The 13,401-nt window shown below is 60.9% G+C and overlaps 2 protein-coding genes across 2 annotated transcripts; one reads left to right on the top strand and one right to left on the bottom strand.

The window, feature by feature from the left end:
* The first annotated feature begins 1,331 nt into the window (after nucleotides 1-1,331).
* IFITM5 (interferon induced transmembrane protein 5) lies at nucleotides 1,332-2,536 on the top strand. The gene is made up of 2 exons (XM_021692190.1): nucleotides 1,332-1,562; nucleotides 2,027-2,536. Exons 1-2 carry the CDS (start codon nucleotides 1,371-1,373, stop codon nucleotides 2,237-2,239), a joined length of 405 nt encoding a protein of 134 aa, XP_021547865.1. The 5' UTR covers nucleotides 1,332-1,370; the 3' UTR covers nucleotides 2,240-2,536.
* Nucleotides 2,537-5,711: 3,175 nt separating this feature from the next.
* PGGHG (protein-glucosylgalactosylhydroxylysine glucosidase) lies at nucleotides 5,712-11,483 on the bottom strand. Its single transcript, XM_021692186.1, has 14 exons — nucleotides 11,394-11,483; nucleotides 10,588-10,871; nucleotides 10,067-10,277; nucleotides 9,556-9,991; nucleotides 8,527-8,646; nucleotides 7,953-8,084; nucleotides 7,638-7,749; nucleotides 7,310-7,382; nucleotides 7,078-7,214; nucleotides 6,807-6,940; nucleotides 6,584-6,679; nucleotides 6,264-6,361; nucleotides 5,976-6,187; nucleotides 5,712-5,869 (listed from the first exon to the last, which is right to left on the bottom strand). Exons 2-14 carry the CDS (start codon nucleotides 10,844-10,846, stop codon nucleotides 5,784-5,786), a joined length of 2,106 nt encoding a protein of 701 aa, XP_021547861.1. The 5' UTR covers nucleotides 10,847-10,871; nucleotides 11,394-11,483; the 3' UTR covers nucleotides 5,712-5,783.
* Nucleotides 11,484-13,401: the final 1,918 nt, after the last annotated feature.

The raw sequence follows: 13,401 nt of genomic DNA, 5'->3' as shown, positions 1-13,401 counted from the left end.
AAATCACCATATCACAGTATCTCAACAGGCAAAACATCAACCTGGCCCCTCTTTCTGGTGGGGCACAATGGGTCCAAGGAATCATGGCAGGCCCAAGTCAAACTCTCAGTGGGGCCCCTGGTTCGTGTCCTCCAAAATTTGTATCTTGAAATCTTAATGCCCAAAGTGATGGTAGTAGGAAGTGGGGGCTTTGGGAGGTAATTGGGTCATGAGGGTGGAGCCTCATGGGAGAATTAGTGCTGTTATCACAGAGACCCACAGAGCTCCCTAGCCCCTTCCAATATGTGAGCACACAGTGAGAAGTTAGCCATATGCAGCCAGGAAGAGGGTCTCACCGGAACCTGTCCGCGATGGCTCCCCGATCTGACTTCCTGCTTCCAGATCTGTGAGAAATAAATTTCTATTGTTTATGAGCCACCCAATCTATGGTACTTTTTATAACAACCCCAACTGATGAAGACAGGAGGTTGGGGGACAGGAACCTGAGGTCTTGTGGAAAAGTTAGGTTGGAGACCCTGGGAGCCCTTCTGCCAGAGTAGGTACTTAGGTATGAGTCTGGGGTTCAGTGAAGTCTGGCCCTTTGTTGTAAATATCCGTTATTGGCACATAGGTAGCATTTACAGCCAAGGGGTTGCTGGACGCTCCAGAGGGAGCCCAAAACAGAGCCCTAAGCTCATCCTTCCAAACCTCTGAGGATTTGGGAGGGCAGGAGTAACCAGCCAAGGGGGCTGAGAAGCAGCTGTCTACCCACGAGGGAGGAGGGCGGGCTCCCTAGCAGATCACGGAGAGCTCACTGCAGCACCTAGCAGCAATGGTGTTGGGGTCTCCTCTGGCGAACCCCCTACAGTGCCACAGCCCCGTTTCCGTCCTGCTGTGGCCGGTCTCCTCCCGCCAGCACATGGGCAGGGACTTCTGGAGTGCCAAGGCCGGCCGCTGGTGAGCCGAGGAGATCCCTGGCAGAACCCGAACTCTGGGTTCTGGGGATGGAGCCCAAGCCCGGGGGGTCTCCAGCCCTTCTCCGCAGCCGAGGCGACACGCCCCCACCCACAGCCCCGAGGACTCCTTTTGGCCGCGGGGCAGGGGCTCGGGTGGGCAGTCTGCAGCCAGCGCACGCCCCTTCCCCTCGCCCCAGCCGCCTGCCGGCGGGGACTCCCGGGGCCGGGGAGGGGCTCGCGCGGCGGGGGGCGGGGGGCGTCGCGGCGGGGCGGGACGGGGCCGCGCTCTCCGCGGCGCAGGGCTGTAATTTGTCGTTATATTTAGCGGGCGGCGCCGGGCCGGGCTGCGGGAGGGCGGCGGCGGGGCTATAAGCGGCCCCGGGCGCCCACCCTCGAAGCGGGAGCCCGAGCGAGGAGGAGACGGCGCTGGAACCCATGGACACGTCGTACCCCCGCGAGGATCCCCGGGCCCCGACGCCCCGCAAGGCAGACGGCGCCGCCCACACGGCCCTCACTCTGGGGGCGCCGAGACCCCCACCTCGAGACCACTTGATCTGGTCGGTGTTCAGCACCCTCTACCTGAACGTGTGCTGCCTCGGCTTCCTGGCGCTGGCCTACTCCATCAAGGTGGGCGGGCGGGGGTCTTTCCGGACGGGGGTGGGGGCGTTGCTTGTCCAGAGGGCCTGAGAGGCTTGTGGCGGGAGGGCCTCTCCAAGGGGCGATGCCTGTGAGAAGGCCACTCCGTTAGCCAGGCGGTGGACAAGCTCTTCACCTCATGAGGGCTTCTCCATTGAGGCAGGGGTACTGTCCTTAGTGGGGGGGTCTAGTCCCTCCAGAAGAGCACAGAGTTGGTGGGGGGTTACCCAAGGGGGTCTTTTTCATCAAATGGCTTTTCACATGCTGGGGGCTCCTATGACCAAAGCCCCTCTGGCTTCAGCTCCTTGGGGTCCTCAGCACTCCAGGACTCTCCACCCACAGAGGGTCCTTGGAGGCTGATGCTGGCCCAGGTTGGTCTCTGAGTCCACAGCTGGAGTGGGAGGAGGCAGGGCCCCCAGTGTATGTAGAGACCTGGCCCTACCACTGGTCCACAGGCCCGAGACCAGAAGGTGGCTGGAGACCTGGAGGCAGCCGGGCGTTTGGGCTCCAAAGCCAAGTGCTACAACATCCTGGCCACGATGTGGGCGTTGGTGCTGCCTCTGCTTCTCCTGGCGCTGGTGGTGACCGGGGCTCTGCACCTGTCCCGGCTGGCCAAGGACTCTGCCGCCTTCTTTAGCACCAAGTTCGACGACTCGGACTATGACTGACAGGCTGCGCCTCGTCTGCATCCTGACCCGCGGACCCTGACCCCAGTACTAACCCCCAGGGCACTGCTCCAGGGACTCTACCCTGACCCCCTGGAACCCCAACTCCACCACAGGACCTGATGGCTGCCCCTCCCACCCCAGCCTGGGCACCTAATGCTGACCCTGAAGATCCCTTATTTGGACCCCAATGGCCTCAACTGCAACCTTGATGGTCCCCGCTCCCCTAACTCCTTGTACCCAGGCTGGACCCTCCCTCCTCACTCACCAGACTCACTCAGCCTTAGTTTCACAATTAAAAGCACCTGGTTCCAGAAAGTGCCTCCTGGGCTTTTTGCTGGGCTGGCAGAGGGTTTCTTCCTGAGAGGAACCACCCACCCTAGGGGCTCCCCTGGACTGACCCCAGCATGACGGTAGGATGACCCGTTCTGTCTGCTGGGCCGTGCCCCGACTGTCGCCTTCACTCAGGCACTGGGTGGCTTGTGGCTTCTGGGGTGGAGGCGCCTGAGTATTTTAGACTGAAGTCTGGGAACTCAGGCTTTTGATCTCTGCTGCCCTGCTGGGCACTGTGGTTTAGTGGCCTCTCTTCCAGAACATGTGTGCCCTTCCCCATCTGTGTGTGCACTTGTGTTAAGTGGGAGCCCCTAGGAGGATATCGCTTGTCCTCACCCTGCATGTTTCTGTCAGTGGGTCAGGCGAGTGCCAGCCTCCTTCTTTGGGTCATTCTGTCTGTCCCTATGACTCCTGCATTCCTTTAGTTTTGAGAAATTTCAGTCCCCACCGTGCGTTCCCTCTCTCCTGGGTCAGTGAGGCTGGACACAGACACATGAGCACACAGGCGTGACCCTTCTATCAACCATGCACACAAACCTCACACACATATGTGCAGTTGGGCAGAGGGTGAACACCGGGGGGTGAGGACACTTTCTGAGCATCCTTGGTGCTGGGTACACGTCCTCGTATCATTCTACCTTCCTTGTGCACCACTCTCCCCCTTCCCGGAAACCAGCAGAGCCTGGCAGAGAGGGGGGTTGCTAAATCCATGCACACACCCTGTGTGGTTGGGGATGAGGTCCCTTAGGCCTCCCTGTGGCTGATCCAATGACAGGGCAGGCTAATTGCAGGGGCTTTAACTGCAGGGCGGTCCAGGCTTTTGAGCACCCCACCCAGAGAGCACCCCTTGCCTACCCATCTGCCTGGGCTGGGTGTGGGGGTCTGTCTAGCTGCTGTACTTGGAGCCTCAGAATACCCCCCTCTTCTGTGACAGCCAAAAGCTGGCCTGTCTCCACAGGAGAGATGGTAGAGATGGTATCCTGGCCACATATCAACAGCATCCCAGCCCTACGCTGGAGTGTGTGCTGCCCCAAGCCAGCCCCTGCAGGTAGGGGTGTGTGCTGCCTGGGGCCTGGGGATGGAGATGGGGCACTGGCCCATGCCGGGTGCTGGTCCCACGTTGGAGTGTGCCAGTACTTGGACCAGGACGGATACAACATGCCAACCCTGAGCTCCAGGTTTGGCCCAAGAAGGGAACCACCTGCGCTGGATGCACAGGTCAGAAGTGGGGATCAGCTTGTGTGCGACCAGGTACATGTCCCCAGGCATGGGATGGTCTGCTAGTCCCCACATTTGGTGAGGGGAACAGAGATTGCCTGGCCTGTGCCCAGGTGCTGAGGACACAGAGTGTGTGGTCCAGACAGGCGTGGGGGAACGTTACCAGCAGCCCTCCTCATCCCAGGCTGTCTCCGGGGCAGGCTGAGGGACCCCGATCCAGTTTAGGCAGTTGGCTCTACTACAGACCCCTGACCAGCCATGCCAGCACACGTGCGTGCCACCCTGCCACAGCCCCCTCGGAGGGTCACCGCACTACGCGTCCAGAGGCACACGTACGTGGCGCGTACATGCAGGAAGCGTCAGGCCGTACCAGTCCTGTGCGTACAGGGCCACCCGCCCCCCCCCCCCCCCCGATGTCTGTGCCTACATCTGGCTCCAGGGCTGCGAAAATGAGCCTCTGCGCTACTGGGATAGGCCCAGCCACCACGCCCTGCTTTAGCAGGTCTGCCTCAGCCTTTGCCACATGTCCAGCAGCTGCGGGGGGAGCCGGTGGGCACCTGGGCAAGGTGCTGGCTCCAGTCTCTGGGGCCACATGCTCTTGGGGACCAGCAGTGACATCCATGCTGATCTGCAGCTTGGCTGGTTGTGCTCTCTTGGAAGCCATCCTTCTTCCCACATGCTGCTCCCCACAGTAACCCGGAGACAAGCCTTAGGATCCCTGACACCTCCACCCACCCTCCTTCCCCACTCCATCACAGCTTGTATGCCTGGTGTCTGCTGCCTGGAGAACTTGGACTACCTCTCCACCCAGAACAGAGAGAGAAGAGGGGGTTGCCAGAGTGAAGGAGGGTGGCAGGCCCACTGCTTGCTCTATATGGGCGCATTATTGCACTTCCTGACCTGACCCCATCCATTAGGCAGCCCTCACTTTCAGAAGGAAGGAGTCTCCTTATGGCAGACAGACTTTTCTCAGCATGGAATTTTAATTTCTCAGGCAGACCTGGTGTAGGTGGCATGGTTCTCACCAAAATTTTGGCAGCAGGTACCATCTCACCTCATTCTTGAGAAACCCCCAAGGACCCAAGTTGGATGTGCCAGCCGAGGGGCTGAGGCCCCAGGAGGACAGGCAGCCTGTTAGGACAGATGGGCCTAGGCCAGTGGCCTTGAACCCATGCACCCTTGGCCCCAGTCCTTCTGGCAGGTCAGAAGAAAGGTGCAGGGTCTTGTTCTGCACCCCACCTCCCTCTCTTCTTGGCTGAGGAAAAACCTGTGACGGGGACTGTCCAACCTCACTGAAATGGCCCAGAGGCTGGAGGAGCCACAGACTGAGGATGCTGAGTGCACCTGGATTCAGCTGAGCCTGACCTCATCCGTGTGACACACGAAGTTCCATTTTGGTCTGTAACTGAGACAGTCCCCAGAAATTCCACAGGGGACCAACGTCCTGCCTCATGCCCTCACCCCTGCCATCCTCCACATGGAGGCTTGCACCTGTGTCTGCCTTCTCAGCAGAGTTGTCGGCCACACCCCGGCCCCACATTGTGGTGTCCCGGGAAAGGGTACATGTGCAGGTGCCAGCCCAGAAAGGCAGGCACAGATGTGGCTGAGTGTGAGGCCATGGGGAAGCTGCAGTCCATGGAGGTTTAGGCTGGGGAGGGGCTCAGGCTAGAGGCAGACCACCTTGAACTTTGGGCCAACAAATTCAGACTTTCCCTGGAGCCTGTGAGCCTGGCTGCTGGCTGGAGAGTGGGCAGGAGGGAGGAGGTCAGCAGGCTGGGAGGGTGTTGAGGAGGGGTGGATGCAGCCAGCTGGGGGGTACCCACAGAGGGAGGCCAGATGGGAGGACCCAGAGACATCCCTGAAGCCCTGGATGTTCAGGTGCAGTGCCCAGGACAGCCCCAGGGTGAGGACACTGGTGGGGCTGGAGGACCCAACAGTGTCCCACAAGGGGTCTGTGGGTTCTGGGGCAGGTGTTTAACGTCTTCAAAAAATTCTCCTAGGAAACTCTTGGAGCAGAACTTGCTGCCTCTGGGAGTGACCTTTGTATCCGTCCAGCTGACGAGGGAAAGGAGACTTTGTGCCCTGCAGGGAGAGGGGGGCATCTGGAGTGGGGGCACATACCTAGGGGGCTACCCTGGGGGGTTCACCTGCCCCAGACCCCTGGGTGAGTCTGGGGGTGGTTGCCTACCTGGGAACAGGGGGAGTCGGGTGTGTGTCGGCCACAGCTCAGCCTCCAGCAGGGGGGCCCAGGGTCCTGCCTGGGCTTTGACCTCAATTGTCACAGAGCCCTCGGAGAAGGAGAAGTCAAGCTTGCTCCCCTGGTAGGAGATGCCATAGATGCACACTTCAGAGACCCCTGCCAGACACATGGGGTCGAAGGTCACGCCAGCCCTGGTGATCCTGGGGGGAGGGGAGACGTTCATGAGAGCAGGAAGTGGGGGGGCATGTGACTGCTCTCTGTTGGGCCTATACTCACCTGAACCCTGTGAATCCAAAGAGCGCCGCTTGCACGAAGCCCCCCATGCCGGTCAGGAAGTTCACAGCGCCCGATCCATCTGCATTCTCTGTCCACACCTGCACGTGGCCAGAAAGTTAGTGCCCGGACTCCCAGGATACGGGCCCCCATGAGGCTGCTGGCCCTGCTCCCAAGGGCAGGGCCCGAGGTCAGGCAGGAGTCACCAGGGACCTGACCCTGCTATGACTCCCCCTGAGGCTGGGCTCCCACTCCTACCAACCAGGGGCCGGAACGGGAGGCAGGTGTGGTCAGCGTGAGAGCTGATACCGAGACCAGGCTACCTTGAATGGCTCAGCTATGTTGGCAAAGCTCCTTTCCAGGAGGTCCCGCGCCCGCCAGGGGTCCTTCAGCTCCATCCAGCCCACAGCAAACATGCTCTGGGGTCAGAGGTCAGAGGACATGCTGGGGCATAGCCCACTGCATGGGGAGGGGAGACTGAGGCTAGTGGGGCAGGGCTGGGGCTGCTGTGAGGACCGCCACCCCACACCCCTGCAGTTTCCTTACCCAGGTCATGGCAGGACCCTTTGGGGACGTCACAGCCTCATAAATCTCCAGGTTTTTCCTGCGAATGTGAGGACTCAGGTGGAAAGGGATGGGGTATCCCAGGAGCACAACGTCTGCCTGCTTCACCTCCTCTCCTGGGGAGGGACAGGTGCTGCCAACGGGGGAGGGAGCAGGAAGGGGGAGCTGCTCTATCAGGTAGGGGACATTCAGGGTGGACATAGGTCCTGTTGGAGGGGTGAAGGGGCCCTGAAGCAGCTCTGAGTACACTCACCAGGCTGGTACCCATCAAACTCAGGGTGGAAGTTCCGCATTGGGTCAAAGGGCACCTTGATCTTATCAGCCACTGCCAGCCATTCGCTGGGGACAGGCTGACCCAGGTCCCGGGCCAGAGCAGCAGCAAAGCGCAGGCTAGGGGCGGAGGAAGGGAGAGGGGGGCTATAGCCCCAGCCCTCCCTGCTGGCCCTTTGCATGGTGGCAGTATGGGCAGGGGTCTTGGGTCTGACCTGTTCTGGACCAGGACGTTGGTGTACACGGAGTTGTTGACCCCTGAATGGTATTCGTCGGGAGGCATGACTCCTGGGCAGACAAGTGCAAGATGGTGCTTAGTGCAGGGTCCTAGGGACCTGCCCCTGATGCCAGTAGCCAGTGTGGGGCTGGCAACATCAGGTGCCAAAGATCACATGCTGAACTGAGGAGCATCCACCTGCCCCACCAACTTGTGGCCACCTACTCTCCCGGCCACAGCTGTCCATGCCTCTCCCCTCTACCACTGGCCCTCCCCTATGACCAGCCCCCTTCCCCATGACTATCCCGCCCTCCTCGTGCCCTCACCTTTCAGGTGGTACTTTTCCTCCTCAGGGCTCCACTCCACACGGCTGCACCAAAACTCAGCCACATCCCTGACCACATCCCAGCCACCAGCTTCTTGGAAGAGCTGCAGGTCCTGGGGGAGCAGGAGAGGATGGGACAGGGACCATGCTGCCAGTGACCGTAGTTCTCATTGGTTACTACATTTCTTGTCAGTGCCCACCCTTCTGAGTGCCCAGAAGTGAAGGCCTGGCCCCAGATAGGAAGTCATGGTGGGGGTAGGGGAGCATGGCCATGTCAGGTGGGTGGTCATACCTGGTGGGCATGGTGACACCTCACCTGGGTGGTGTGGTAGTACAGCTGGAAGGCCAACACCACAGCTCCATTTATATGAATTTCCTGGGTCCCATAAATGTCCTCAGGGCACACCTCCAGACCAGAACCTGCACTCTCCCAGGCGAACTTGGCTCCCTGACGGGTTGGGGGGCATGGAGCAGACCTGACTATTCTGGGGGTTGGGGCACGGGTGTAGCCCACCCTTTTCCCAATGCTCCCAGCCTTCAGCCATGGAGGACAGAGGTGGGGGCACCGAGTGTCTGGGTGCCCTCATGGGGACCTGCAGGCTCAGAGTGCCCACCATGTGTCCCCATCATAGCCCAGGCGGCTTCTGCCCAGCTTCCACCGTGTGTTGACCCTGGGCCAAGGTAGCGGGGGACGCCAGCTGGGCCCCAGTGAGGCTGTTGTTCTTACCTGTACAGCGCAGGCTGGGGGACGCTGCTGAGCCCCTATAAGAATCCAGGAATCCCAGCCCCACCCAGAGAGGAACCTGAGGAGATGGGTGCAGGCCTAGGAGGGATGTGGGGACATCAGGCCCTTCAAGGGGCTCTGCAGGGGGCGTGCCCAGGTCCCTCACCTGGTAACCCAGCTTCTGGGCGTTGTCTTTGGCCCCACCCAGCGTCCGGACGCGGTACTCCAGGAGGGCCCTGGCGGCCTCTGGGTGGAACATCAGGATGTTCGGGAACATCCAGAGATCCTGAGAGCAAGGAAGGGCCCCTTGTTCGGGAGCTCTCACACCCTTCTCTCTCGCCTGCCTGCCCACGTTCTGCCTTGGCCAGAGCCGGTGCTGCTCATGCTGCCTCCCTGAGTGCCCCTCTGTCGCCTTCCAGCTTCTCCCTCTGCTGCCCCCCCGCGTCCATCCTGGGCCCTCCACACCTGCCCACCCCACGTCCCGGTCTCCAGACTAGATGCTCCTCGGGTCTGGCCCCCAGCCCAGTGCTTCACCTCCCCAGCAGGCATCTGGGTCCCCCGGCAGCTCAGGCTGGAAGCTGCGCGTGGAGCACCACTGCTCACTAGCTGCCTGAGCTGGAGTGAGTGACTCCGCCTCACCAGAGTGGGCCACAGCACTGGCTTCTGGAGGCATCTGATGAAGAGGGGTAGCATCCCGGGCCCGCCCCACGCTCAGCGGACACCAAGTCCCAGTCTCTCCTGGCTCCCACTCCTGTCCGAGGCCTCAGCCTCTTCCACCCACGCTCCTCTCAGCAGCTGCGAGGGTCCTCCCAGAGCACACCTCTGTTAGTGTCATTCCCCAGTTCAAGTCTCCATGGCTCTCACGGCCCCCCTCCAGCTGCTCTTCTTCCTTGGTGAGGTGCCGTTTTGCCCCTGCAGATGCCACACACCCTCTCAGCTCTGCTGTGTGTACCCCCTGGTCCATTTGCCTGAATCACTCTTTTCCACCAAACTCCTATACATTCTTTGGCTGAGATCCCACCTCCTCCAGGAAGCCTTCCCTCCTGCCATGGCCTCTGTGATTCCCCAGCCACAGCCCCCATCCCTGGTAGGGCAGAGACAGCAGCCGTGCCCATGCCCTCAGCCACGGCGTACTCCACGCCTGTGTGCTGCCCCATGTGTGGCTGCTGTGTGCTGAAGGTGGGATGGTGCATACCTGGTCCCAGAAGACGTGGCCCCAGTAGCATTCCTCTCGGCTCCCATTGGACAGGCCCCCGGGGCTGAGGCCATGGCAGGTATATCCTGGGGCCCCAGGCTGGGGCAGGGCACTGAGCAGGTAGTAGAGGGCGCCACGCAAGGCCTGGCGCAGGGGCAGGGGCCCCACCACATCCAGGCCACAGCCAGCCCAGAGCTGGGCCCAGGCCTGGGCGTGGGCCGTGTACAGAGTGCCCTCTGCCTGCAGCTGCAGGGCCTCGGTCAGGCAGGCTCGGGCCTCAGCCTGGCTGCCACCCACCACGGTCAGGAACTCCCAGGTCTGGTCTTCCTCACTTTCCCCAAGGGTCAGGGCTGGGGGCACTGGTGTCCACAGCATGTGTACTTCCTGCTGGGACCCCTCAGGTTGCTCCGGGGTTAGTGTGTGGCCATAAAGGCACCTGCAAGAGTGAGGCCATGTCTGAGGGACCCGCTCCCTCCTTGGTCTACCTGGCCAGCCCTGACCCCCTCCTCACCGGGCTCCTTGGAAGTCAGGACCCAGATGCAGGTCGAGGTCTGGGCTTTCTGGGGAGAAGGCTGACCGCAGCAGCACCGTGATGGGCCAGTTCCCCACGGCCACACGGGTGATGGACACACTGAAAGCCATGACGTGAGGCAGCGTGCGGTGGGCGTAGATGCGCTGGGAGGCCCGGAAGCTGGGGCCCTCTAGGGTGTGCAGAAAGGAGCCTGGGAATGGGCAGAGGGGGTCAGGGCAACTCACATGCCCCACTTAGGGCCACTGAGGACAGTTACAAAGCTACCAGCCCCTCAGGGGGGTGGATCCACCCTCTGAGCCCCAACTGCCCTGTCTGGAGAGCTACGGTTGCACAGAAGACCCCAATCTTGTAGCCGTTCAGGAGGCCCGCAGGGCTGAAACCCTGCTTTTCTTTGTGAGTCAGGCACCCTGAGTTGGAAGGTGTCAGGATGGGACTGCTGTTGGTTCCCCCACTCACCTAGAACAATGGCTCACATGGGGGGAGCAGGACAGTGGTGGTACCTGTGTTAGTGTCCAGGACAAAGGTCTTGGTCAGCTGATCTCCTGTCTCTGCAGGGACCTCCAGCTGGACATTGAGGGGACTCGGCAGAATGGCCCGGTGTGTGTCCCTGCAAGCCCCGTTGTACACGCCGCTCACATGCAGTGTGTCATGATACACACGTGTGCCCAAGTATGTGTTGGTCATGGTGGCCAAGAGCCGGGGGTCACTGGGCAGAGAATGGGCAGTGAATATGGTGGGGTCCTCAGTGGCATCCTCCATGGAAAGTCTTGCTCAGCAGAGTGGCCTGGAAAAGGGGGAGTCAGTGGCCCCCACAATTGGCTAGGCCTCCCTCTTTTGACTGTCTGTTAAAGCCCTAAGCCTCCCACCCCACGAACTTGGCTGATGCCTCTGACAGCTGGTGGGGAGGGTGTGGGCCACCTGGGCAGGCCCGATTTTTCACAGGCCCCACTTTTGAGCCAACCCAGGAAACACTTTCAACGCCAAGAGATGCTCAAACTCCTAATACTGATCTCCAGAGACCCAGCTGGGTCCCCAAACTCCCACCTTAGGACCTCAATTCGAGTCCTTCCAGCTCTTTCCAAGCCGCACCCCCACGGGCCCCGACCTGTTAGTGGGGAGTGAGGAGGCCTCAGTCGTCCGGACAGTAGTCCTCAAGAAGGCTGGCTCGGGGGAGGGTTGGGGTGTGCGCCGGAGCGCGGTCCGGGGCGGTGGGGGCGGGGGGTTGCGGAGGCCAGCGACCCTGGGCCGGGGCGGGGAAGGAGCCGGAGCTCCGGGAGGCAGGCCGGGGAGGGTCTCTGGGGCTCACCGCGGCCCTGCGTGTCCCCAGGCTCCAGCCCGCTCGGCGCTGCCCCTCCTTGGCCAAAGGGAGAAGTAGCCTGCGGCCGCCCGGTCCCCGAAAGGCCTTGCGGTCCCCGCCCCCAGGGCCGCGCAGGGCGGGGCAGCTGGGCCCCCACCCCCGGGGCGGAGCAGCTGGGCAGGCGAGCGGGCCGCGTGCGTCCGCGTGCACACCGGGTGCTGCTGATGTGCACGCGGGAGGTGCTCGCAGCCAACTGCGGGAGGAGCACAGTTTGAACGCTGACCTCAAGGATGCGTCCAGGGATGGATACGAGGCGGGCGGGGGCCTTTGGTTTGCGGTTGCCCCTCTCCGGTCTCGGCTTCCTCTGTCTCTGCGTGAGCTTCCGTGTCCCCCCTTCAGAGAGGTGGCTCTGCCGGTCCCCCTCCAGGAGAAGTCCCTCCCTTTGCTCTGGCCCCACCTTCCGGCTCTCCCCAGCCGCTGCTCTCAGACCCCGTTTCCCCACCTGCCCACCTGGACGCTCCAGGGCTGGGCCCTGGGCCTGTCTCCTTGCCTCTCTGGCCCTGGCCTGACCCACGCGTCTGTGCTCTGACCACTGGGCCCAGCCAGAGACGCTCAGATTCCACGTGTCCCTCAAAACCAGCTCTTCTTGCAACCTCCCGCAGGAGACTCCTCCTGTCCAGCTGCTCAGGCCCCTCTGTCCCCACACCCACTTCCAATGCACAAGTCCTGTTGTTCTGCACTTGCCAGATCTCACCATCGCCACTGCAACCTCCGAGGTCAAGCCGTCCTCTTGGATAGACACAGTCCACACTGTGCTTTTGCTCTGCCCTCTGCAGTCCTTGTTAACACAGCCACAGGCACCCTTCTGCTCCGAAGCCTATGGTGGTGCCCACCTCACTGGAGGACCGACCGGCCAGCATCCCTTGCCCCCCCCCAACCCCTCCCCTAGTCCACTGCTGCCACTCTAGCTTCCTTGCGGCTTCTGCAACAGTCCAAGCATGCTCCCTGTTATGGACTGGGTGTGTGCCCCCAAATCCATCAGTTGAAATCTAATCCCCAGTGTGACCGTATTTGCAAGTGGGGCCTTTGGGAGGTAATTAGGTCAAGAGCTGTCAAGAGTGGGATTAGAGACCTTACAAGAAAAGGCCCGAGAGCTAGCCTGCTCTCTTTCCACCATGTGAAGAGACAGCAAGAGGACAGCCCTCTGCAACCAGGAAGAAGGTCCTCACCAGATGCCATATTGACTGGCACCTTGACCTTGGACGTCCCAGCCTCCAGCACTGTGAGAAACACATTTCTGTGTTTGATAAGCGCCCCAGTTGATGGTATTTTGTCATGGCAGACGAGCTGGTAAGACACTCCTCTTCATGGCCTTTGTACTTGGCTATTGCTTTGCCTGGAACACTTTCCGTCAAGATATTCTCAGGGCTTGATGCCTCACATCCTTCTGTTTTCAAATGCCCTGTCCTCAGTTAGACTTCTCCAGACCCAGTACTTGTAACTGGAAAGCCTTGGCTCTGTTGTCTCCCCGCATTTTGCCGTTCTTTATGTTCCCCCAAAGCACTGGTTGGCCCCTGTCTATGTCTATACATGTTTATTGTCTGTCTTCCTGTCAGGTTAAGGCGGGGGGGATTTTGTCTGTTTTGTGGAATGAATGCCCGGATTTGAAAGGTGAGTATGGAAGGGAATTTCCCCCGAGAAGTGAAGGCACTGACTCCCGTGGTTTTCATCTACCTGGACTGAGGTCTCAGGAGCCGGTCAAGCCCTGAAGCTTTGACCAGAGACCTGAGGATTCGGGGGCTGTCCACTGCTGGCCCTGTTCGTCAAACCCGGGCCTCGCCTCAGAGTTTCCTGCAGTCAGTCTGTAACCCTGAGCCTCAGTTCCCTCATCTGGGAAATGGGGAATACAACCCCACCCCATACAGGTGGATTGGGGACCAAAGGAAAGATTGTGAGCGCTTGCTAGGATGCTTGGCCACGTGCAACAGAAATCAACAGAAGTGAATCCAAAGGAGAA

Source organism: Neomonachus schauinslandi, chromosome 11, assembly GCF_002201575.2.
Source record: "Neomonachus schauinslandi chromosome 11, ASM220157v2, whole genome shotgun sequence".
NCBI classification, from domain to species: domain Eukaryota; kingdom Metazoa; phylum Chordata; class Mammalia; order Carnivora; family Phocidae; genus Neomonachus; species Neomonachus schauinslandi.
This window is presented reverse-complemented; position numbering and strand designations above follow the sequence as displayed.